Genomic DNA, 24,060 nt, shown 5'->3' with positions numbered 1-24,060 from the left:
GCTGCTCCTTGAAAACCCTATATAGGGCTGCTATGAGCCGGAACCGACTCAACAGCACTTAACAACAACAACAATTATAAACTGGACCATAGTTAGGAAGAGACAGATTTCAGAGCCAACAACTAACTTATTAAAGGCAAGGGAATGACTAGCAGTAAAAAGTCAGAGTTAACAGAGCAAGACATAAGGGCCGTTACCATAAAAGAATTAACTCAATGTGGCTACTGGATATGGTGGATAAGAATGTCAATAATGACTCAATGGCTTTGAATCTCGATAACTAGGACAATGGAAGTACCATTAACAGAAAAAGTAAAGAAAAACAGCAAGTTTTAAAGGGGAAATTTTTTCAATTAAAGCTTGGGTGGATAACCACTTGTCAAAACCATTATACAAATGACTAGTAGTGCTGGGAGGATGGACAAGACGAGTGTTTGTTAAGACACAGTTGGAAATTGATACGTTAGGTTACTATCAATATTTCTAGAGCGTATTTCTCAGTTTCTAAGTTCATCTTGTTGGGGGCCAGCTACAAGCAGTCCACAGACCATCCCTGGTATGGTCCTAAACTAGAAAATCCCGAAGCTTCCCACTTCTAAGATGCTATGAAGTTACTATTTCAAATCTAGTTGCTGAGGAAGAGTCGTGAATTGGGAAGAAGAGGGCCTGAGCTTAGTTTCCTGTTGTTTACCAGGAATAGCAAGGCCTGGCCCCTTATGTGTTCATAGAATTTGCTGTCCCTTCTCCTTTAACTTTCCTCATCTGTCAAATAATAGAAATGGCTTTTCTGCCTATCTCCCGAAGTGGCTAAGAGAATGAAATGAAATATTTATGTAAAAGTACAGTATGAATACAAGCATAATTACCACAAAAATGCTACTGTTGGAACATTTTACTGCTACACAGTGTCCCTTCACAGGGTTTCTGAGGAACAGCTGGTGGATTTGAACCACCAACCTTGCTACTGTTGTTGTTGTTGTTGTTAGGTGCCATTGAGTAGGTACCAATTCATAATGACCCTATGCATAACAGAACAAAACACTGCCCGGGTGCCTTGTTCTTTGCAAATTCCTTCAATGCACCTTGGACTTCTTCCTTCAGAATCATTGGTTCTTGATCATATGCTACCTCTTGAAATGTGTGAACATCAACCATTTCCTTTTGGTACAGTGACTCTGTATTCCTTCCATCTTCTTTTGATGCTTTCTGCATCATTCAATAATTTGCCCAGAGAATCCTTCAATAATGAAAGTTGAGGCTTGATTTTTTTTTCTTTTCAGTTCCCTCAGTTTGAGAAATACTGAGTGTGTTCTTACCTTTTGGTTTTCTTACTCCAGATCTTTGCACATTTTGTTGTAATATTTGATTTTGCCTTCTCAAGCTGACCTTTGAAATTTTCTGTTCAGCTCTAGTATCTCCTCATTTCTTCCATTTGCTTTAGCATCTCTATGCAGGAGAACAAATTTCATAGTCTCTTCTTACATCCATTCTGATCTTTTCCTTCTTTCTTATCTTCTTAATGACTTTTTGCTTTCTTCCTGTATGATGTTCTTGATGTCATCCCACAATTCTTCCGGTCTTCAGTCTTTAGTGTCTAACGTATCAAATCTGTTCTTTACATAATCTTTAAATTCAGGTGGGATATATTCAAGGCCATATTTTGGCTCTTGTGGACTTGTGTTCATTTTCTTCAGCTTCAGTCTCAATTTGCATGTGAGCAATTGATGGTCTGTTCCACAAACTGTCCTTGGCCTTGTTTTGGCTGATGATAGGGAGCTTTTCCACCTTCTTTTTACACAGATGTAGTCACTTTGATTACTGTGTATTCCATCCAGTGAGGTCTTTTCTTATGCTGTTTAAAAAAGATATTTGAAATGAACAAGTCATTGGTTTTAAGAATTCTATCATGCGATCTCCAGCATCATTTCCATCACCAAGGCCATATTTTCCAACTACTGATCCTTCCTCTTTGTTTACAACCTTTGGATTCCAATCACCAGTAATGATCAATACATTTTGACTGCATGTTTGATCAATTTCAGATTGAAGAAGTTGATAGAATTCTTCTATTTCCTCCTCACTGGCTTTAGTGGTTGGTGCATAAATTTGAATAATAGTGGTATTAACTGGGCTTCCCTGTAGGTGCATGGATATTATCCTATCACAGACAGCGTTGTACTTCATGACTGATGTGGACATGTTCTTTTTGATGATGAATGCAACACCATTCCTCTTCAATTTGTCATTCTCAGCATAGTAAACCATGTGGTTGTCAGATTCAAAATGGCCCATACCAGTCCATTCCAGCTCACTAATGCCTAAGATATCGATGTTTATGTGTTCCATTTCACTTTGGACAATTTCCAATTTTCCTAGATTCATACTTCGTAAATTCCATGTTCCAATTATTAATGGATGTTTACAGCCATTTCTCTTCATTTTGAGTTGTGCCCCATAAGCAAATGAAGGTCCCACAGGCTTTACTTCATTCACATCATGACAGTCAACTCTACTTTGAGGAGGCAGCTCTTCCCCAGTCGCATTTTGAGTGCCTTCCAACCTGAGGGACTCATTTTCCTGCACTATATCTGACAATGTTTCTCTGCTATTCATAAGGTTTTCAGTGACTAAATATTTGGAAGTAGTTTGTCTCTCCAGCTTCCTAGTCTGTCAGTTTATTCCATTTGTGGTGACTTGTGAGTTGCTGTGATTCTGGAAGCTATGTCACAGGTATTTCAAATACCAGCAGGGTCACCCACGGTGGACAGGTTTCAGCTGAGCTTCCAGACAAAGACAGACTAGGAAGAACCTTGCTACTGGTAGCCCCAAATACAGAGCAGTAAATTCCAAACCTAATTTCTAAGGTTCCAGGCTTGTATGTAAACTCAAGAGGTAACATGTAATTCTCCAAATAAAATTCATTTTGTTTTATTAAAACAACAACCAAAAAAAGGTAAATCCTCTAACAAAAATACGGAAATCAACAAGAGGCAAATATACTGAAGCAAATAATGAGTTTAATTTTAGAAAAGTTGAATTTAGAATGTTGATAGAATGTTTGATGAGACATATGCAGTAGGTAGCTGAAGCTCAGAGAAAAGTCCAGAACGAGAAAAAATTGGGGAGATATCAAGAAAAAAAAAGAATAGACAACAGACTTATGGCACTACAGCAGTCTCTACATTATAAACGATCTTTCCAATTTAAAGCAACTACATACTGGATAAAGTATGGAAACACTGTTGACCTCAAAAGTTGTCATGAAAATAAAAAAGGAACAAGTCAGAGCTGAAGCTAGAGCTGGAAGCAGTGAGGGAATGGGAGAAAGGGGCTGGCCCCAGCACCAGTGCTGACAGGAGCTCCAACACAGGCTACAAAGTCTCAACCCCACCGCACAGTAAGAAATGCACAATCTGAGATGTCAGGATAAATTCTGAACCAGAACAATCAGAGAGGACCATGCAATCAAAGATTACAATGCAAACTACTTTGTATGAGAAGCAGAGAAAAAACCCCCATAAATGACAGATGAAAAGTACAAGGACCCCAAATGTTAAAATTGTCAGATACAAAATTGATTTACGCAGATAAGAACAAAATACTAACAAGAATGATCACACAGGCCTGAAAAGGAAATAAATGGAACCCCCAAAATAAAAAATTAAAGTCATTTTTTGGGTTAAAATATCCCAATATTCATTCCATGGTTATTTCATCCAAAAGAAAGAGAAAACGTAAGGTCGTCCATGGTGCAACTATTGAAGATTTCTCCATATGCGGAGAAAAGAAGTGATGAAAATTGAGGATGCCTGGAATCAACTAGTTCATTTGGTGAATGGACTATGTGACTGTCAGTCACCATGACTCTGAGACCAGAAGATGATTCTGAAACCAAACTACCACTCCCCAGTGCTCTGACAGGGATAGCTTTAGAAGATCCAGATAGAGTGGAAAAAATGTGAGCAAAACTCAAAATTATCAAAAAGACCATGTTTACTGGTCAGAAAGCGACTGGAGGAACCTGAGACTAGGGCTTTCAGCCACCCTTTAGGTCTGGAACGCTCATGATCCAGTTCTAAACCAAGCAGTAGACAGGTATGTAGGGTGGGACAACAACACTAATAAGGTATGCTCACCATGGACTGGGCAACAATTCAAAATCAACAGCACAACATTTGAGTAAGGGCAAAGTTCAGAAAGGCTGGGAAGGCGAGTAGAATGGAAATAAGAACCCGAATGACAAGGAGGAAGTAGGATAACTGTTGTTGCAGGCAGGGGATTTCAATCATTGATATGAAATAAAGTGTATCATTTGTTGAATGTAAAGCTGATGATTTGCTCTGTAAATCTTCACCCAATTCACAATAAAAACTTTAAAATAAATTTTTAAAAAAGAAAGAAAGAAAATGTGAGAGGTTTCTTCAACCAATATAGTAAATTTCTTCCCAAGTTTACTCTATTTTGCCTCCTTGTAATAACACTAGACCTAACAAAATAAATAACATCAGCAAAGACAGGGGAAAGTCAACTTGCTATAATAATGGTAATTTAAGAACCAAAACCCAAAGGAAGACTTACGCATGTCTTTCATATCTGAGGGTTTCTCGGATAGACCATGCAACTTGGTATGGCGAAGCCTGCTCTGAGTCCTCCAGCTCCTCTCCACTCTCTTCAGACCAGTCCAATCCTGGGACAGAGGCAGGGACACAGCAAGTCAGAAAAATTTTACTTTTATTTAAAATTAAATTAAATGCTACCCAAAATAGATAGCCCAACACTAACAAAATGTACAGCTCTAACAAAAATGTACAGCCTTGGAAACCCTCTGCAGTGTTGTTATGAGCCAGAAGCAACTCGACAGCACCTAACAACTCATACCGCTATGCAATTTACTAGGTACTTCAAACTTATTTGTTGTTGTTAGACATTAATAAGTTTCGTATTCTATGTCCTTCTTGAGAACCTAAAAAATATCAAGACCATCACCATCAGACAGTTATATTAAAAGGACTTACTGATTTCTTCCATAGCTTAAATGAGTTTGTTGTTGTTATTAAGTACCGTGGAGTCGGTTCCAACTCATAGTGACCCTGCACAGGATTTCCGAGGCTATAAATCTTTACGGGAGCAGAAGAAAGCCTCATCTTTCTCTTGCAGAATGGCTGGTAGTTTCAAACTACCAACCTTGAGGTTAGCAGCCTGATTTGTAACCACTACGCTACCAGAGCTCCTTTAAATGAATTTACATGTGCCAAATAAGGGAATTTTTAAAAGGACAGTAGGAATAGAAATTAAAATGCTTAAAATTAAGTTAACACATGGCTACTGGCATAAGAAACCTGAAATCTAGTTCCAAGACGACTCTCTATGTTAAAGGTTACCTTAAAAAAAAAAAAAAAAAAAAAACCGCTTCCTCTCAATGAAAATAAATGAATAATTTGTTTTATAAATGTAAAAACTAAGGAAGTGATCATAACGGCATCAACTTCAGTGAAGGATGAGCCCCTTCAAACACAAAAGTCACAGTTCAGTCATCTTTTATAAATGGAATTTGAATTTGTATGTGTTTCTGTAGAAGTAACGCTAATTTCTACTAAGACAACTTTACCTTCTCTGAAAAAGTCAAGAACTAAGTCATAAGAACTAAGATGGAGGTGCTTCTCATGTTGTAAAATTAACTGTCTAATACAGCAAACCTTTGATCCTGGCTTCACTATCATTAGTTTCAATGTAACTAACAATGTAACAGATAACAAGCCTGTAAAAGTTAACTGCAGTTTTCCTTAAGCACTCTTTGCTGACATAAATACAGATTATGCTTGAATACAATAGTTGAAGAACAATTTCTGGTTCCTCAAAAATCATCTTTGTTGTGAAAATTTAGGCTGTAGCGTAGTGGTTACGAATCGGGCTGCGAACCTTAAGGTCAGCGGTTCGAAACTACCAGCTGCTCCGCGGGAGAAAGATGAGGCTTTCTACTCCCGTAAAGATTTACACCCTCGGAAACCCTGTACAGGGTCGCTATGGGTCGGACCCGACTCAACGGCACTTAACAACAACAACATTATACTATTATACTTCAACAACAACAACAATTATACTTCATTCACAAGGTTGGCATTTCAAACCCACCAGCAACTCCTTGTAAATCCTATGCGTTGGAACTGACTCAAGGGTACTAACAACAACAGTCCGCTTTAATATTATTTTTCTTTTCCTATAAATTTTCTTTCTGTTAAAAAAAAGTGATCAAAATCAGTTTAAATCAGAGAATCTATATTGTTGTTGTTGTTAAGTACCGTCGAGTTGGTTCCAACCAATAGCGACCCTGGATAGGGTTTCTAAGGAATGGCTGGTGAGCTTGAACCGCCAACCTTGCAGTTCAAACCGACTTTGCAGTCCAGCGTATTTGCCAACAGTGTCACACCAGGAGGATATTTAACCATTTCCCTACCCCAACACAGCATAAAATTTTCTATTTCAAAACCTAAGATATTGTCAGCACTCAAAAGGAAATGAAAGTATAAATTAAAATTTAGTAGATAATATAAATTAACAAATTAGTGGGGAAAAAGAAAGGATTAATCAATACCCAATGTTTTAGTAACAGACAACCATTTGAGGAAAAAATGAAAATAGATCCCTGCCTGAAAACAAAATCTCAAATAAGTTCCAGACAGATGACTTACGATGTAAGTCATAAATTCCTTAGAAAGTACAGGTGATTTTATTTATATTCTCTTGGGTGGAATATGCCCATACAAGAATATGAAGGCAGGGGTGGGTAGGGGTAGACAAAAACAACAACCTGATACAAAAATAATTCATCTTAAAAGGGGGATACTTAAAAATTCGAAGCTTCTAAATTCTAGAATCATTATAAAAGAGATTTTAAAGCAAATAGCAAATGGGAGTGGGAGGATATCTGTAACAAATATGACAAATATATATAAAGAGGTCTTACCTATCCAATTAAAAAACAGAGAAACACATTAATCAAAATATATCAAAGAAATGAAGGGCAATGAAAAATAAGAATTATATACTGAAAATGCTCAGGTGTTTCCTGGGGTCAACACCATTTCTAAAACAACACTAAGATGTTATTTGCTTTTTTCACTGTGTTGATAGTTGCATTGAAACAATAGTGGGTAAAAGTATTGGCATCATAGTATGAATCAAGGTAAGGACCACCTGTATTACCTGTCACTGGTCTTCATCACCACAATTCAGTATTTTTTTTGTTGTTTTTAAGTTTTATTTATAAATGTCCTTGATAAAGCAACAGCTTATTAAAGATGGCTTATTTGATTAAACCTTGACTCTAGAGTACATGGTTTTTAATATTCTGTGTGACTAAACGTGAAATAGTCATAAAGGCACTTCAGCATATGAACAAAGTATGGTACTGTCTCAAGGAAAAGGACTTGTACAATTATTTGAATTGTGAGATGAACTATAGCTTGTTCCATTCACCAACATTTTTACTTGAAAGAGTGACTGACAGACAAATCCTGCTTATTAAGACCTTGGATATTTGGCAGTTATTTTCTCTCAAAGGAATATAGTGAGACTATCATTTAAAGAAAACCACTGACAGTATTTGTTATTGCCAAGAATAGCATTAAGATTTTCATTTTAAAAGCTCGACATTTGGAAATCTTATGTTCATCACAGAGCTCAACAGCTTTCCAATAGATCAACTTTTCTGATGAAACTGGTAATAGTATTACCAAATGAGATCTTAAAATTTGTAAACAACTAAGAGAACCAAAATGTTCCAAATAACCAATCCACGATGTTACAAAATTATGCATGGGTATAAGATCCAATCTAAGTGCAAGGTTTTGTTGTTGTTAAGTGCTATCAAGTTGGTGCTGATGCATAGTGATCTTATACAGGGTTTCCGAGGAGCAGCTGGTGGGTTTGAACCACCAACCTTGTGGTTTGCACGCTAGTGCTTATCCTATAATGCCACACCAGGACTCCAACCAAGTACCAGATAAAAAATGGATTTTAACAAAATATAAAATGTTTAGTATGCTTTCAGATTATACGTGACCATTTCTCAAATTTAGGTGTAGGAGAAAAAAAATATACAAAATTATTTGAAAAAGGTTCTTAAAACACTCTTCTTATCTTTCCCAACTATGAGGGTGAGTCAAAAATTATCCACACTGTAGCTGTAGAATTTATTTTAATCAACTCTTAGAAAAGTCAAGTGCATCTGTTTTTGACACAATCTCCTTGCTTTTCAACACACTCTGTCCATCTGTCAACAAGTTTTTGTATGTCCTTATTAAAAAATGTTTTAGGCTGAGCTGAAAGCCATGAATACACCGTTGTCTTCACTTTTTCATCAGACGTGAATCTTCATCCTGCTTTCAGGGGACCAAACAGATGACAGTCCAATGGAGCAAGATCAAGACTATCGGGAGGATGCTTTAACACCTCAAAATGACGTTTGTGCAGAGTATCAACAGTAAGGGAAGTGTGTGTGGACGTGTACTGTAATGCCCTTGAATAGCAGTCCTGTGCATTTAATCTGAAGTTTAGGCTTCAGCTCTTCACCATAATGAGTACTGTTGCTTGTTGAACCTTTTTCTTGATAGTGTTCCAATACTGGTGCTTGACGATCCCAGAACACTGTAAGCAACAACAATTTTCCAGCTGATGGTTGACTTTTGATCTTTTTCTTGGTTGGCGATTAAGGATGTTTCCATTCCATACTCTGCGATTTACTCTGGGCTCATAGAGATGAATCCATGTCTCGTCTTTGGTAATGATTTTTTCCAAAGAAATTTTCACCTTCCTTTGAGTATTGGTCCAAATTTTGTTTGCAGATGTCTAAATGCTTCTGTTTATGTTTTTCCATGAGTTGTTTCAGTATCCATCTCACACAAACTTTTCAAAACCTGAGTCTGTTGTGGTTTATTTCATAGCCATGGCTGATTTTAAAATGATTTGCAAAGCCACCGGTGACTTGAAAATTATTTACCACATAATCAATGCACTGTCACTCGTCTATTCAACAGAATCATTTCACGTGCACACTCAATGTTTCCATCAGCAGTGGACATGGACGGCCATTTTACTATAACTGGAGTAAGGATAATTTTTGACTCACCCTTGTACATATGAGGGAGCTTCCAAAGATTTATGGAAGACTTTGAGACCGAAGAAGCTGATGATGCCTAGCTAACAGTACCAATAGCTCTGAAAGGGATCACACAGGGAGATCCTAGAAGGGTGGGAATATGAAACTGAGTTCAAGGTCACAGAGATGACCAGGTTTGCGGGTTGAATGGAAACTGGTGGAACCCTGAGGCAGGTCCAAAGTTTAACTCATCCCTGTGGATCGATTTACAGATAAGCAATGTATAAATCCATGGGGGAACGGTGAGGTTAGTGAAGGTCCCACACATTGGCATGATTAGCTGTTTGAGATGGGGTGGGTGGGAAAGGGGTGCTTGCCTTGGGGTGGAATTCAGAAGGGTTAAGAAGGAAGGAAACAAGAAAACACAGAGGAAGTAGGATAAAGTGATGTTACATTGAGAGGATTGTAATCAATGAAACGAAACAAAATATGTATGAAGTGTCAAATGTAAAACTGTAAACTTTTACTTAATTCACAATATTAAGTTTAAAAAGAAAAAGAAAAAAAGTTAGTGGAAAATGTCTATTTTCTTTTAATTCCAATTTTCCATGAATTTTTTGAAGCCCCTTCATATCTATGAAGCTGTGTATTTCCATTTACTTTAGCCAAAATCACACATCCCTACAGATTGAATGCAAAAGCAGATATGAAAATTCAACTCTCTTTTAATAAGCCAGGCATTAGGTATTCAAAAAAAAAAAGTTATTTTTCATAAAAAGAACATGCTAACACATAGTGAGCTAGTAATTTTCAAATGAATTGTTATCTTGAAATTTCTCAGGTTTAAATATTAATAGGTATAATTCACATACACAAAAGTTCTATGGGTCCGCAATAATTTTTATGAGTCTAAAGAGATCTTCAGACCAAAAATTTGAGACAAGAGAGCTAAAAAGTTTATGGAAATAACAAATGATGTGATTTTTTCCAGGAACTTTTAAAAACCACCGTATACTAATCTGAATATGCAAATTTCTATAAAATTTGCAAAAGGAAAATACTACAGGGACTGGTAAAGATGAAGAGAAATTGTCATTCTCACACAGTGTTGAAAAAAGCATAAATGGAGATAATAATTCCGAAGAGAAAAATGATAACACATATCAGAATCCTTTATTTTAAAAAATGCAAGAGCTTGGACTTGGCATTTCCACTTACAAAAATCTATTTGAAAGAAAGGTTAATGATGTGATGGAAATTACTTTGCAGCAAGGCTGTGTATTTATAATGCTTTATTGTTGTTGTTGTTGTTATGTGCCGTGGAGTTGGTTCCGAATCACAGCGACCTGTACAGGGTTTCCGAGGCTTTATGGGAACAGGAAGTCTCATCTTTCTCCTGTGGAACAGCTGGTAGTTTCGAACTACTGACCTTGCAGTTCGCAGCCCGATTCATAACCACTATGCTACCAGAGCTCCTTATAATGCTTTATAATGATATAAAATGAAATAACTGAAATTGAAGATTGAATGCCACTAGGGCAAATTATGTCATAAGAGGGTATGTCAAAAAGTACTGCTACAGAATAATAAGAGCTTTATTAATTATTATTAAAAGTCATTTAAATTACAATTAATTAAAATATCAAACTGTGAAGCTACTGTTTCTCTACATAGCCTCCATCTAACTCTACACACTTCTGAAGGCAGTTTTAGAGAGTGTTTCCATCTCTCTAATTCTTCCTTCTCCAAATAATTCTACACTCTTCATAGGGCAGTTTTAGCATCCTCAAGGGGCTCAAATCATGTTTCTTTTGAATGTTCTTTGAGTTTTGGGAACAAAATGTCTGAAGGGGCAAGATCAGGATTATGAGGTGAAGAAGAAAAAGTTTCCCAAGGAAATTCCTGTCGGACACCCTTCGCTACTCCCCTTCAAGAATGAAGAGATAACATTGTCATAAGGAAAAAAAATTCCTTAGCACAACTTTCCTGGCCTTTTTCTCATCAATGCTGTTTTCAATTTTTAAAAAAAAAAAAAACTTTTTATAGTAAGTCCCTGTGACCATCATTTGTCCTTCAAGAAAATCTACCAAGATTACACCTTTAAAATTCCAAAAAAGCAGTCCCTATAACCTTCTGAGCTGAATTTAACTGACAAGTGGATTCCATTCCCTAGAAAGTCACTGTTTTGATTGGACCTTTTTTTTGTGAAGATACCTTACGGAGACTTTGTTGTTGTTAGGTGCCATCAAGATAATTTGGACTCATAGTGACCCTATGTACCACAGAACAAAGCATTGCCTGGTCCTGTTCCCATGTTTGGATCCATTGTCACAGCCACTGTGTCAATCCATACTGTTGAGAGTCTTGTAAGACAACTGTATTACTGAGGAAACTTGTCTGCAGCCATCCATTACATGCTTAAACATGTATGTATGAACTGAAAACATTTCATTATGAAAAAACAGGTTACTGATACAGGGATCTAGGCATAGTTTGAGGGGAAATAATACTAAGATACTTGACTGCCTTGTGGAGGATATTGGTTTCTCTTGCCTACTTTTGTAAAATAGATACTTGAGTGGGATAGAAAGGAATGCCCGGAAACATGATTGCAGAAAACTTGTAAGCCCATCTTCAGCCTATAACTGATTGGAATACCTAAAAGGGGTTCTAGAACTTGCCCAGTAAAACAGGTCTCTTGCAAAGCCTATGCAGAGAATAGGACCTTAGATGGAATCCTGAGTCCCATTCAGAACCTTCTGAGGTAGGGCAGTCCCACTAGAAAGGACAAGCAAACCAGCCTGCAACAGCTAGAGCAACAGAAGACACATCTTCAAAGAATGATCATCAGGAAAAACCCCAAATAAAAATGGCAGTATAACTGGCTAATGCAAGAATAAGCAAGCTGTTCACCGGGAAGCCAAGCAATGAAGTTGCTTCAGGACAAACCCTCCTCTAAGACTGAAACTCAAAGGGAACACAGGAGCAGGCATGTAAGCTTGCTGGTGAGCACAGTGGTCTACTGGTGAGTGGAAGAGGGGGAAAGGCAGCAATGAAGAAATGGGCTGAGTTCAACCACAATCCATTGACTCCCGTTGACCTGGAAATGAGTGAGAAAAGAGGAAGGGCTGCTGGTCCAATGTGTGGTAAGACCTGGGGACAACTAAGCCCATGGACAAGGATATAGCCACAGAGGGCTAGAGCTGAGAGTGAAGCATCCAGCTGATATGAAGTGAGGGGCGAGGCACAAGAACACCCAAATTTGCAGATGGTACCCATTTGACCTACATCGATGGCTTGATAATCAGAACTCAACTAGAGGAAGATTAAAAAAAAGAACAACTTTTTGATAAAGGAAACAAGGGTAAATTCCTACAATTTGATGAACTTGACCTATACTCATGGAGGTAGTAAGTCTAAATATCAACAGAGAGAGAAGGAGTCTTCACATCAAGTATCAATGCTATCCCCTCTGTACATAGGTTATATAAAGGGACAGGCAACTTAAGATATTGGCTATCTAAAATGAAGGGGCGATAAAGGCACGAAGTGACTGACTTACAAGGTTTCAAGAGGGAGTTTAATTTAAGAGTGTGTGGGAGGAAGAAAGAGTCCCTACTGAATAGCTGTCACCTTGTCTAGATAGGTCTGGTTAAAAGAGATAAGGATAAGATTCTTATGATTCAATAGTGATTAATCATTATCATGACTAATTGTGACTGTCACAATTATAAAGGTAGAAGTTTTGTAACAAAAATGGGGGAGCAGTTAATCTTACAGTCCAGAAACAAAGGGTCCTAGGACCATCAAGGGAGAAGAGCACAAGCAGAATGCGGGCCCTTATCCATAAAAGAAGCAACACCAGAGACAGAGGCAGAGATGGGGACATGGAGAGAGGGAGCGGATGAGGACTCTATAGACACATAAGAAGAGAGAGGGACTAAGAGATGGTGGCCATGAGGCAGACTTGCAGAATGTGCCCTTTGGTGGTATAAATCATTATATATACCCGAGTGTTTTGATGGGTTTTTTTAAAAGAGCTAAAGTGAATAGAGAGAAATACTGTTAACTGATGGTGCATGGAGGGGAATGCAATCATTGTGATGAAACATGTTGTATGATTTGTTGAATGTAAACCTGATGATCTGCCCTGTAAACTTTCACTCAATCCACAATAAAAACTTAAAGAAAAACAGAACAAAACAAAAAAAACCGGTTGCAATATACAGAAGGATTCAAAAAGTTTATGGAAAAGTTAATGAAATTTTCCACCAACTTTTTGAAGGGCCCTTGTACATAGTTGTTGTTATGTGCCATTGAGTTACTTCTGACTCACAGCGACCCTGTATAAGGTTTCCGAGACTGTAACTCTTTACATAAGCAGAAAGCTTCATCTTTTTTCCATGGAGCAGATGGTGGGTGTGAACTGCCAGCCTTGTGGTTAAAGTCCAGTGCTTACTTTACAGAGCCACCAATGCTCCATTTGTATACAGTTGTAGCTGCTTTTGTGTGCTGTTAAATCAGTTTGACTCAGAGAAACTGGAGTTTCCAAGGAATGGCTGGAGGGTTTGAACCCCCAAACATGCTGTAAGAAGTCCAGTGCTTATTCTACAGTGCTACACCAGGACTCCAGATACAGATAAACAAAAGTAATAAATGAAAGCACTCCAAACTCCGGTAAAACAATTTATTAATAGTATGGTTTTCCCAACATATAAAATTGGGTTCCTAGTGGTTACAAATCGGGCAGCTAACCTCAGGGTCAGCAGTTTGAAACTACCAGCTGTTCCACGGGAGAAAGGTGAGGCTTTCTGCTTCCATAAAGATTTATAGCCTCGGAAACCCTATACAGGGTTACTATGGGTCAGAACCAACTTGATGGCACTTAATAATAACAACAACAACAACTCAACTATACACAGGAGTCCTGGTGTGGCGCTGTGGTTTAATATGCCAGACTGCAAAACCGTGTGAACTGCAAGGTTGGCAGTTCAAGCTCACCAACTGCAGCTCGACTCGACAGTACTTAACAACAACTATAAACAAGGAGGCCTAGTGTGGCACTGCAGATTAGTGCACTGGACTGCAAGGTCAGTATGAATCACAAGATCGACAGTTCTAGCTCACTAGCTGCTCCTGGGAAACCCTACACAGGGTCGCTATGGGTCAGAACTGACTTGACGACACTTAACAACAACTATATACAACGAGTCCTGGATAAGCACAGTAGGATAAGCACTGGACCAAAATGTCAGTTTGAACCATGAGGTCAGTGTATATTAGAAGGTCGAAGGTTCAAACCCACCAGCTGCTCCTCAGAAACTCTATACAAGGTCACTATGAATTGGAACCGACTCAATGACACTTAACAACAACATACATTTTCTTAAATTTTTAGTGTTATTTTTTTCAGTTGATAAAAGTCATACATGCTTTTTTAGTAAGTTGAGGGAGAGTCAAGTTTGTGGAAGAAGTCTATATTTTTTTAGTTTCATTCTTCCATGAACTTTTTGAAGCCCCTTCATAGATGCAACAATATAAAGCTATATAAAAGAAGAGCTACCACTTTCATCTCACTTAAAACCTAACCTGTCCAATTCAATTCCCCCTGCAGTAGCTAAAAGAGTCCAGCGGTGCTATTCAAACCTACCAACCAGCCACATCTTGGTAGAAAGATGAAATCACCTGTCTCCGTAAAGATTTATAGTCATAGAAACTCTAAATAGCATTCATTACTGTGTGTTTACTGTCAGTTTGTCATACTGTGGTGGCTTGTGTGTTGCTGTGATTCTGGTATTTTAGACACCAGCAGGGTCACCCATACTAGACAGACTTCAGCTGAGCTTCTAGACAGAGACAGACTAGGAGGAAAGAGAGACAGACTGCCGGATATTTAGTCACTGAAAATCTTATGAAGAGCAGCGAACACCGTCAGATAGCACCAGAATACTGAATATTGAAACATGATGAAAGCACCAGAATATTGTCAGATACCATGCCAGAAGAGGAGTCTCTATGCTTAAAAGGCACTTAAAATATGACTAGAGAAGAGATGCTTCCACAAAGTAGATTTGACCATGATGACACAAATGGAGTAAAGCCTGTGGGACCTTCAACTGCTGATGGGCCACAACTCAAAATGAAGAGAAAGAGCTGTAAACATCCATTAATAATCAGAACATGGAATGTATGAAGTATGGGATCTAGGAAAATTGGAAATTGTAAAAAAAGAAATGGAATGCATCAACATCATTATTTTAGCTATTAGTGAGCTGAAATGGACAGGTATTGGCCATTTTTGATCTGACAATCATATGGTCTATTATGTCAGGAATGACAAATTGAGGAGAAATGGTGTCACATTTACCATCAAAAGGAACATATCAAGATGTCTTAAAGTACAATCCTGTCTGTGATAGGATAGTATCTACATGCCTACAAAGAAGACCAGTGGTGGTGGTGGTGGTGGTGGTGGTGGTGGTATGCCATGGAGGTGGTTCCAACTCATAGCGACTCTGTACAGGGTTTCTGAGGCTGTAAATTTTCTCCCGCGGAACAACTGGTAGTTTCGAACAGCTGACCTTGCGGTTCACTGCGAGGTTGGTGCAGGATAAGGCAGTATTTTGTTCTGTTGTGCACAGGGTCGCTATGAGTTGGTACCAACTCAGTGGCACCTAACAACAACAGGAGTTGGAAGTGGTTCGATGGTACTAGGTTTGATTTTGTTTGGATGGTAGCCAATGTTAACAGCCTCGTATTGTATATTCTTTTAAATTTTTAACTATGCCTAAATCAAATAGACGAATGTCTACTGATATGCTTAACTCTTTAAGGTTTTTATTTATTATAAAAATTGGATAATACCTCTTATTGTTTGTTTTCCTATATCATGGGCACCTCCAGGTCAATAGAAACAGATTTCATTCATTGTTTTTCAACAGCTACATAAAATTTTATAAAACATGCATGCACCATAATTCACTCAAGGTTCCTACTGGATACTCAGGTTGTTTGTAGATTTTTAGCATTGTAAACAATACTGCAGTAAACATCCTTGCATATACATCCCTACACTGATATATATATTTTTTATCCATAGAATGTTGTTGTTAAGTCCTGTCGAGTTGGTTCCGACCCACAGTGACAGTGTATAGGCTTTCCAAGGAGTGGCTGGTGAGCTTGAACCTCCAATCTTGCAATTCAAACCAACTTTGCAGTCCAGCACATTAACCCACAGCGCCACACATCCATAGAATAGAGTCCCCCAAATAAGCTTATATGTATTTTTAATTAATATATATATCTTTGCTAGATAACAGCAATATATGAGGTCATATATTCTGACCAACACAACAAATTGTATACAGGTAATTCATTGTTATTTTAATCTGTGTCCCTCGCCACCAATCCCCCCCATTCCGCAACCCTACTCTGCTACAAAGGCCAAGGCTTTCAATTGTTTATTGACCACACAACACAGGTCTTCTTCCTCTATTTATTATATCTTTTGTCCATTTTTCTATTGTTACGTTATATAAATATTTTCCTAAAATGAGAACCATAGTTCATACCCCATGCAAGAATATGTCCCAAATTAATTAAAGATATAAAAAAACCAAAACTAAACCAAATAACAAAACTATTAATATAAAATAGAGATTACCTTTTTAAATTTGGAATGGGAAGACTTTTCTCAAACAAGACAGAAAACTCAGACATAAGGAAATGATACATCTGATCACATTAAAATTAAAGAGTTTTATTTGTATTTTGCGGCATTTCAATCATGAACAAATATTGTTTACAATAAAAAATACAGTTGTTTTGTTTCTAATTGTCAGCAGTCATTAACCAAGCTATCATTATTCTAGTATCCTGAGATAAAGTAGAGGAGCTTCATTAGAAACACACGTACTGCGTTCCTAAGGACTCATAACCAAACACAATTATCTTTTAACATTGCTACTACTAATAATAATAATGGATCACCACTGATGTGGCACTGTGGATAAACACTGGACTGTGAACAGAAGGTCAGCGGTTCAAACCTACCAAGTGCTCTTTGGAAACGCTGTACAGGGTCACTATGAGTCGTAATTGACTCAATGACACTTAATAACAACAATCCATCTGTCAGCCTGTCATACTGGGGTGAATTATGTGTCGCTTTGATGCTGAAAACTATGTCGCTGATAGTTCAAATACCAGCAGGTCAACTATGTTAGAAAGGTTTCAGCAGAACTTCAGCCAGACTAAGACAGACTAGGAAGCTTTGATCTGCTTCTGAAAATTAACCAACAAAAATCTTACAAATCTCAACAGGATATTGCCTGACATAATGCTGGCAAGTGAGCCTCTAGGTTGGAAGGCAGTACACAAGAGCCGCAAGAATGAAGTTAAACATACCAACGATTATGAAGATGTCACAGGACTAGGCTTCATTCTGTTACTACACGGAGCTGACGTCGTACTAACTAACTAACAGTAACAACAACAATAGAAGTTAGAACTGTAATTCTAACTTCTCAACTCTTATTTCTGTATCCTCTTCATCAACTATATCCCTTTTATAGTTGGTGTATTACTTTACTTTAAGGTGATCTACAACTAGGAGTCCTGGTGTGGTGCGGTGGGTTAATGGGCCAGACTGCAAAACCGTTCGAACTGCAAGGTTGGCGGTTCAAGCTCACCAGCTGCTCCTCGGAAACCCTATACAGGGTCGCTATGGGTGGGAATCAACTCGATGACGCTTAACAACAACAATATACGTAGTAACAGAATCTTTAATTACACTCCTCTGAACAAGCATTCTTCTACTTCTCTCACCTCCATGGCCGTTATGAAAGTAAAGCCTCACACAACATGGGAGGACGCTTTGTTATATCATACATACATGAGACAACAAAATAGATGACTTACCTAAATGGGGAAACAGATCAGTATCCAACTGATGTTTTTGGGTGCACAGTTTCACCAGTCTCTGCAGTTGACTTAGACACGAGAAGTGTGGCGAGAAGGCCGTGGCTTTCATAAGGACCCGGTCAGTCCTGGGTGGGTCCATGACAGGAGCCCTACTAGATGGCAGGAGGGGCAGAGGTCTCTTGTGAGAGCACTGCCTTGCTTGTGCTATAGTGTGTGTGGTGGGTGCCACTCCCTGCATTGGTAGGCTGGTGTTCTGAGGTTGAGGTGACTTGCAGACTAAACCCTGCAGTGGCGCTGGAGGCTTTAGAGAAGTGGATAAAGGTGGCAGGTGGGAGTGTGGCTGTGGAGGCTGCTGCTGAGAAGGTGCAGGAGGGGGACTAAAGTGCTCTTGTCGAACTTTCAAAATCTCGGTCTCTCTCTGGCGTTGCCGATTCTGGGCCAATTTGCTCTGCAACTTCTTTTTTACAGTTGCTCCTTTCTTTAGGTCATCATCTTCCTCGTTGAAAGCAAATGGGTCTTCCAACTCAGTTTCCAGGTAGTGGAGAGGGACCCTTGCCCCCGGTGGAGAGAGGGACCTTCCATCCAGTCCATTGGGCATCTTCAAGGCCAACGTGGGCACCGTCAGGCTGAAGGCCATGGTATCCATCTGGTGCCTGACCTTTACGTCAGCTACAGGATCATTCTTTTTCTTCCTCTCTTTTTTCGGGATAAAGCCAAGTACCTGCAAGTGGCTGTTGCAGTACCTTTAAAAATAGACACACCCATTGGACAGTGCTCATGATACATGGTAATGCAGTAGAATATAAAACCATGTATTAAATGCCAATGTTAATATATAAAAAATGCATGACTCTAGTAACACTTGATCTTCACAGACTTAACACAAGCAATCCTCAGTCTGTGTAATCCTGATGAAGCAAATACATGAATGGTACAGAGACAAGTCATGCAGCTAGTGAGTGGCTCTGGAAACTGCCCAGCTATTGCTTCTCCCATGGCACAGTAGGCACTAAAATAATGCCCATTATACAAATGAGGAAACTAAGCTCTAAAAGAACTTAAATAATTTGCTCAGTACCACCTGTTATGGGTTATTTGTATCAAAGGAAAAAGATATTTTCAAGTCCTAACCCCCACTAGCTGTCCATCTGAATCAGGGTCTTTGCCAATATAATTAGTTACTTTGAGGGTCAATACTAGAATAGGGAGGAGAACAATCCTATATTAAATATTTCCCCACCAAAGTCTATCGCTGCAACATCAACAGTCAGGGAGTCATCTGTCTGAATATCCCTAAGACACCTGGAGTCCTGCTTTGACTATTTCAAAGGTTTTATTGTCTATTTGCTCACTTTTACTATGATGTCTATTCAAAGAGGAGAAGAGACACCGAGACAGATACAGAAGGAAGACAACCCTGGGAGGAAGGAGACAGAGATTAGTCAGGTTGCTGTAAGCCAAGGATCACCTGGGGTCACCAGAAGCTAACAGAGGTAAAGAAGGATTCCTCCACTAGAGGCTTCAGAGAGCGACCTCTAGCCTCCAGAACGTTGAGATAATACAGTTCTGCTGTTGTAAGCCACTCATTTTGTGATACTCTGAATACAACACCTTTCTGGAAAGTGACAGAGCAGGGACTTGAACTAGAATCAAAGTTCATGAAGCTTCTTTTTGGTCTCCAACAATAGGCAAGTTATTTTGTAACTTAAATGCTATTTTTAAAATACTATGAGAGGATAGTCTTTTTGCATAATGAGAAAAGTATCATAATATCATGCCAATAAATCACAATTGAAAATCAATGGAGACTTTTAGCCACAAGGAAAAGTAGAATTTTCCAAATTGATACCTCTTGTACAGTTTCACAGTATATTAACAAGTATGCCAAAAACACTATTCCATGCTTAAATTTGGAAAATGTGACTTCAAATTAAACAACCGTTTTACTGCTGTTTATTCCTACTGGAGGACTCCTTAAAGCATCTAATATAATTAACGTGCATTATGAAGCTCCAAGATAGACGTATATGGCAATGTTTCCCAAAATTATTTGAAAATGGAACCCATTTTTAGTGCAGCATACCTATGAAATTGCCACAGGAAACAGTTTAGGGAAAAAAGTCATAAAGCAAAATAAATAGTTTTAATACTCCTCAAGTCCATTGAGATACATTAAAAAAATTTAAAATTAATAATTGTCAAAATACAGATTACCAAATAATCAAGACTAAAAAGAAACAAGGAATCCTTGTGTGGTGCTGTAGGATAGCCACTGGACTGCTAACCACAAGGTCAGTGGTTCAAATCCACCAGCCGCTTCTAGGAAACTCTATATAGGGTCACTATGAGTCAAAACTGACTGGGTGGCACTCAACAACAACACAAAGACACATACATCTACGGAATTTGTTGGTTTGTCTTGGAAATGAATTCTCTGAGACTCTCTTTTATTTTAAATAGGCCTATTTAAAAAACAGAGCTCTGGTAGCGAAATGGTTACAAGTCGGGCTGCTAACCTCATGGTCAGCAGTTGGAAAATACCAGCAGTTCTGTGGGAGAAAGATGAGGCTTTCTGCTCTTGTGACGATTTCCAGCTTCAGACACCCTATACAGGGTCGCTATGAGTCCGAACCAACTCGATGGCACATAACCACCACCATCATTAAGAAAAAGCTTTCTAGGTAATAAAGTAAATCTCCACCTTATGTGGGTATGTGTATACCTAGAAGGTTTGAGCTACGTTCACAATAATCTGAACTCTCTAAAAACCAAAATTAAACCCTTGCCTCTTCTAAAATGGAAAGTTCTTCATAACTAGAACAGCTTGGTTATGAACAGCATTTAAAACAATTGTACAAATATAAATTTATACTCTATAAGAATGCATGTGTCCACCATTTGTCTGTCAGTTTGTCGTGCTGTGGTGCCTTATGTGTTGCTGTGATATCAGAAGCTATGTTACTGGTATTTTAAATACCAGCAGGGTCACCCATGGTGGACAGGTTTCAGATGAGCTTCCAGATTAAGCCAGACTACGAAGAAGGAGAAGCGGATTACTCCTTCTTATAAATAGCACCAGAAATTTGTCAGATATGGTGCCCGATGATGAGAACATTACGAATAGTACCAGAACAGTGTCAGATAAAGTTCTAGAAGATGAGCCCCCATGCTGGGGGAAGAGCTGCCTCCTCAAAGTAGAGTGGCCGTGATGACACGTTTGGGAACTTCATTGCTGATGCTGCACAATTCAAAATCAGGAAAATGGCTGCAAATATCCATTAATAATCAGAACACGGAATGTAAAAAAGTATGAATCTAGAAAAACTGGAAGTTGTCAAAAGTGAAATTAAATACATAAAGATGGATATCCTAAGATATCCTAGGCATTGTTGTTGAGTGCCAACTTATAGCAAGTGATTTCCGAGGAGCAGCTGGTGAATTTGAACCACTGACTTTGTGGTTCACAGTCTAGTGGTTATCCTACAAGGCTGCACCAGGACTCCCTAGGTATTAACTGAAACAGACTGGTATTAGACATTTTGAATCAGACAATCATACTGTTTACTATGCCAGGATGACAAATTCTAGAGGAATGGTGCAGCATTCATTATCAAAAATCATACCAAATAACATATAAAATCTAAAATAACCCTAACACATAGTGTTCAAAGGTACAGTGCCTTGTTGCTAAGTGTAGTCCCTGGGAAGCAGCTTGGTGGCACCCCTCACTCTCCCTGCTCTGGGTGCATGGTGACCGTAACGGCTCCCTAAACACTAGGTTTGCCTCTCGTCATTTTTTGTGAAAGTGAAAATCCTCTTCAGATTTATTTTGGTTAGTGAAGAAAGGAATTAGAGTTGATCTCTTTTCAAAAAGCTAGTGGCTTAAAGCAGACTTCTGAAAAGTGGAGGATACCTGTACCTGGTCCTTTTTCTACCTGAGATTAAAATTGTATTCCTTGTGGAAGTAAGCAGCTGTTTCCAACTTTCAGGTATCGTCATCTGAAGCCTTAAGTGCTATTAGAAAGTCTAAGAGGGTGTTTCCAAATCACCATGTTACACTTCACTCATTTTGGTGGGCTACCAGCAGAAATTATTTATTTCACATTTTAAATGAAAAAAGTACTCATTGTGTCCTTAAAATGTATGGTCACTTTTCAACCTATTTATGCAGGTGATATTCGCTAATGAAAAAGAACATAGAGAAGGTTGTGTGTGTGTTTTTAAAGATATAAGGAAAAGATTCAAATATCCTACCTAAATATAAAAAGCATCTAAAATTTTAGAAAACAAACCTGCATCTCTCTGTAATGTTTTACAATGATCACTGCAGTTTCAATGACGAGCTGAAAAGTCTAGAAAGTCTATAAAATAATAAAAACATTAAACATACTAAAAATACAAATTTATTACTCCATTAAAAAAAAACAAACAAAACTGATCTTCCCAACTTTCTTTAGAAGCATTCCAAAGTTTACTTAGATTCCCCCAGGGCTCAATATTCAAGTCACTGAATCAAAAAGGAAAGACAAAGAAAAGTTCCAAGTCTACCAACTAAATCAAGGGCTGATTCCCACGTTCGGTTCTTACCTACGATCTTCTGATTTGGGGATGGGGTTGGTGCAGCGCTGACTGTTATACTTCGCCACATATTCACATTGCTTGAAGGGAGCAGTCTTGTCCTCCAGAACGTGTCTGATACAGAAAGCGTAGCCGTTGAGTCGCCGCTGCTTGCACAGTTTGGGGCTATATGAGCACAAGGGCTTATTGTCAACCTCAGAGAAGTGTATATGTTTCCCTTCATACATCACGTGACTCTATTCCTTGTGAACATCAGCTAAAAGGTCACCACAAAAAAAGAACCCAAATGACAAATCAGAGAGTATAAGGCAGATTGAAGTTGAGAATTTCACGGAGGGACTTCTGGCCCCCCCACAAGCATACCTGATTTTAAATCTTCTGCACCATAGCAATGTTAAGAGAACCCCAAGGATACCACAGTTCGGAATGCTGCAGAATCAAGATGAAGCAGATTGTCTACGAAATATCAAAAGGCCTAGTTAACAAACAGAAATAAGCAAAGCTAACTCAGTCTGGAAGTAAAATCCTCTAATAGCACTTTCCCTCATGTGATGGGTTTTTCATTATAACCCAAATCTCAGTAAGTTAAAATAAGAAATGAAGAGGCATTATAAAATATTAAATTATCTTACTCAAAGGAACTGAACTAAGTAACTTTTACTCTGGTTAAGTTCTGTCAAGCTCTCAAATCAGTAGACCTTTCACCAAATAAGTGTCATAAAGTGACGGGTCTTTTGATTTTGTTACTGAGGGTCACAGATTTTCAGAACCCAAGTCATTTTGCAATGCTAATGAAATGAACAATAGACCCAAAATTTCCATCAGAAATTCAATAGTGCTTAAAAATGATTTTTATAACAAACATAGCATTTTATCAATTCTACATGTATACTACAGAGACTTAGAAATTCTATATTTTTTTGATATATTGGTAAAATATCTGTTAATTTTTAGCAAATATCTCTATGAAATACAGAAAAGCAAATTCCTGCTTTAAATTTTTTTTCTCCTTCTAATTATTTCCCACACTTTTGTCATCCAAATGAATTTCTTGATGCCCAAACACTAGTTACAAACCACACTTACATCATTCATTTCAGTGCTCTCTCCCACCCACCCTCAATAAGCTAATAATTATGGTTTAGGAGTCTTTGGTGGTATAAGAAAATAGGAGGAAAAAATGATACAATCTTCATTACCTCTCCACACACAAGGTCCAATAGCAGCATTATATTTTAAAACACCATGTAGTCTGTAATGAAATGGAACTCAACAATTTGTGAAGTCAAGATCTTAGGGAGCTAATGTGGTCTAACCCACCTTCCTTCATATTCCCAAAGTTAGCCAGTGGCTGAGGGAAAAACTTACAGCACAAATGTAAAAACTCAAGAAACATCCTCTGGTTTAATGAACTAGATATGAAATTTCTTATACCACCGAATGACAGGACAGATGAATGCTTA

General features: G+C 38.2%; 1 protein-coding gene across 1 annotated transcript in view; it reads right to left on the bottom strand.

The window, feature by feature from the left end:
- The window catches only part of INO80D (INO80 complex subunit D), a 50,186-nt gene extending 27,134 nt beyond the window's left edge, over positions 1 to 23,052 (bottom strand). Inside the window, exons 1-4 of the mRNA XM_006861947.1 lie at positions 22,961 to 23,052; positions 22,607 to 22,853; positions 18,017 to 18,762; positions 4,579 to 4,687 (exon numbers count right to left, since the gene is read on the bottom strand). Of these exons, the coding sequence (XP_006862009.1) occupies positions 4,579 to 4,687; positions 18,017 to 18,762; positions 22,607 to 22,824 (1,073 nt within the window). The 5' untranslated portion in view covers positions 22,825 to 22,853; positions 22,961 to 23,052. The remainder of the gene's footprint in view (positions 1 to 4,578; positions 4,688 to 18,016; positions 18,763 to 22,606; positions 22,854 to 22,960) is intronic.
- Positions 23,053 to 24,060: the final 1,008 nt, after the last annotated feature.

Source organism: Chrysochloris asiatica, unplaced genomic scaffold, assembly GCF_000296735.1.
Source record: "Chrysochloris asiatica unplaced genomic scaffold, ChrAsi1.0 scaffold00045, whole genome shotgun sequence".
NCBI classification, from domain to species: domain Eukaryota; kingdom Metazoa; phylum Chordata; class Mammalia; order Afrosoricida; family Chrysochloridae; genus Chrysochloris; species Chrysochloris asiatica.
The sequence above is the reverse complement of the archived record's forward strand: the minus strand, read 5'-3'. Positions and strand labels throughout refer to the sequence as shown.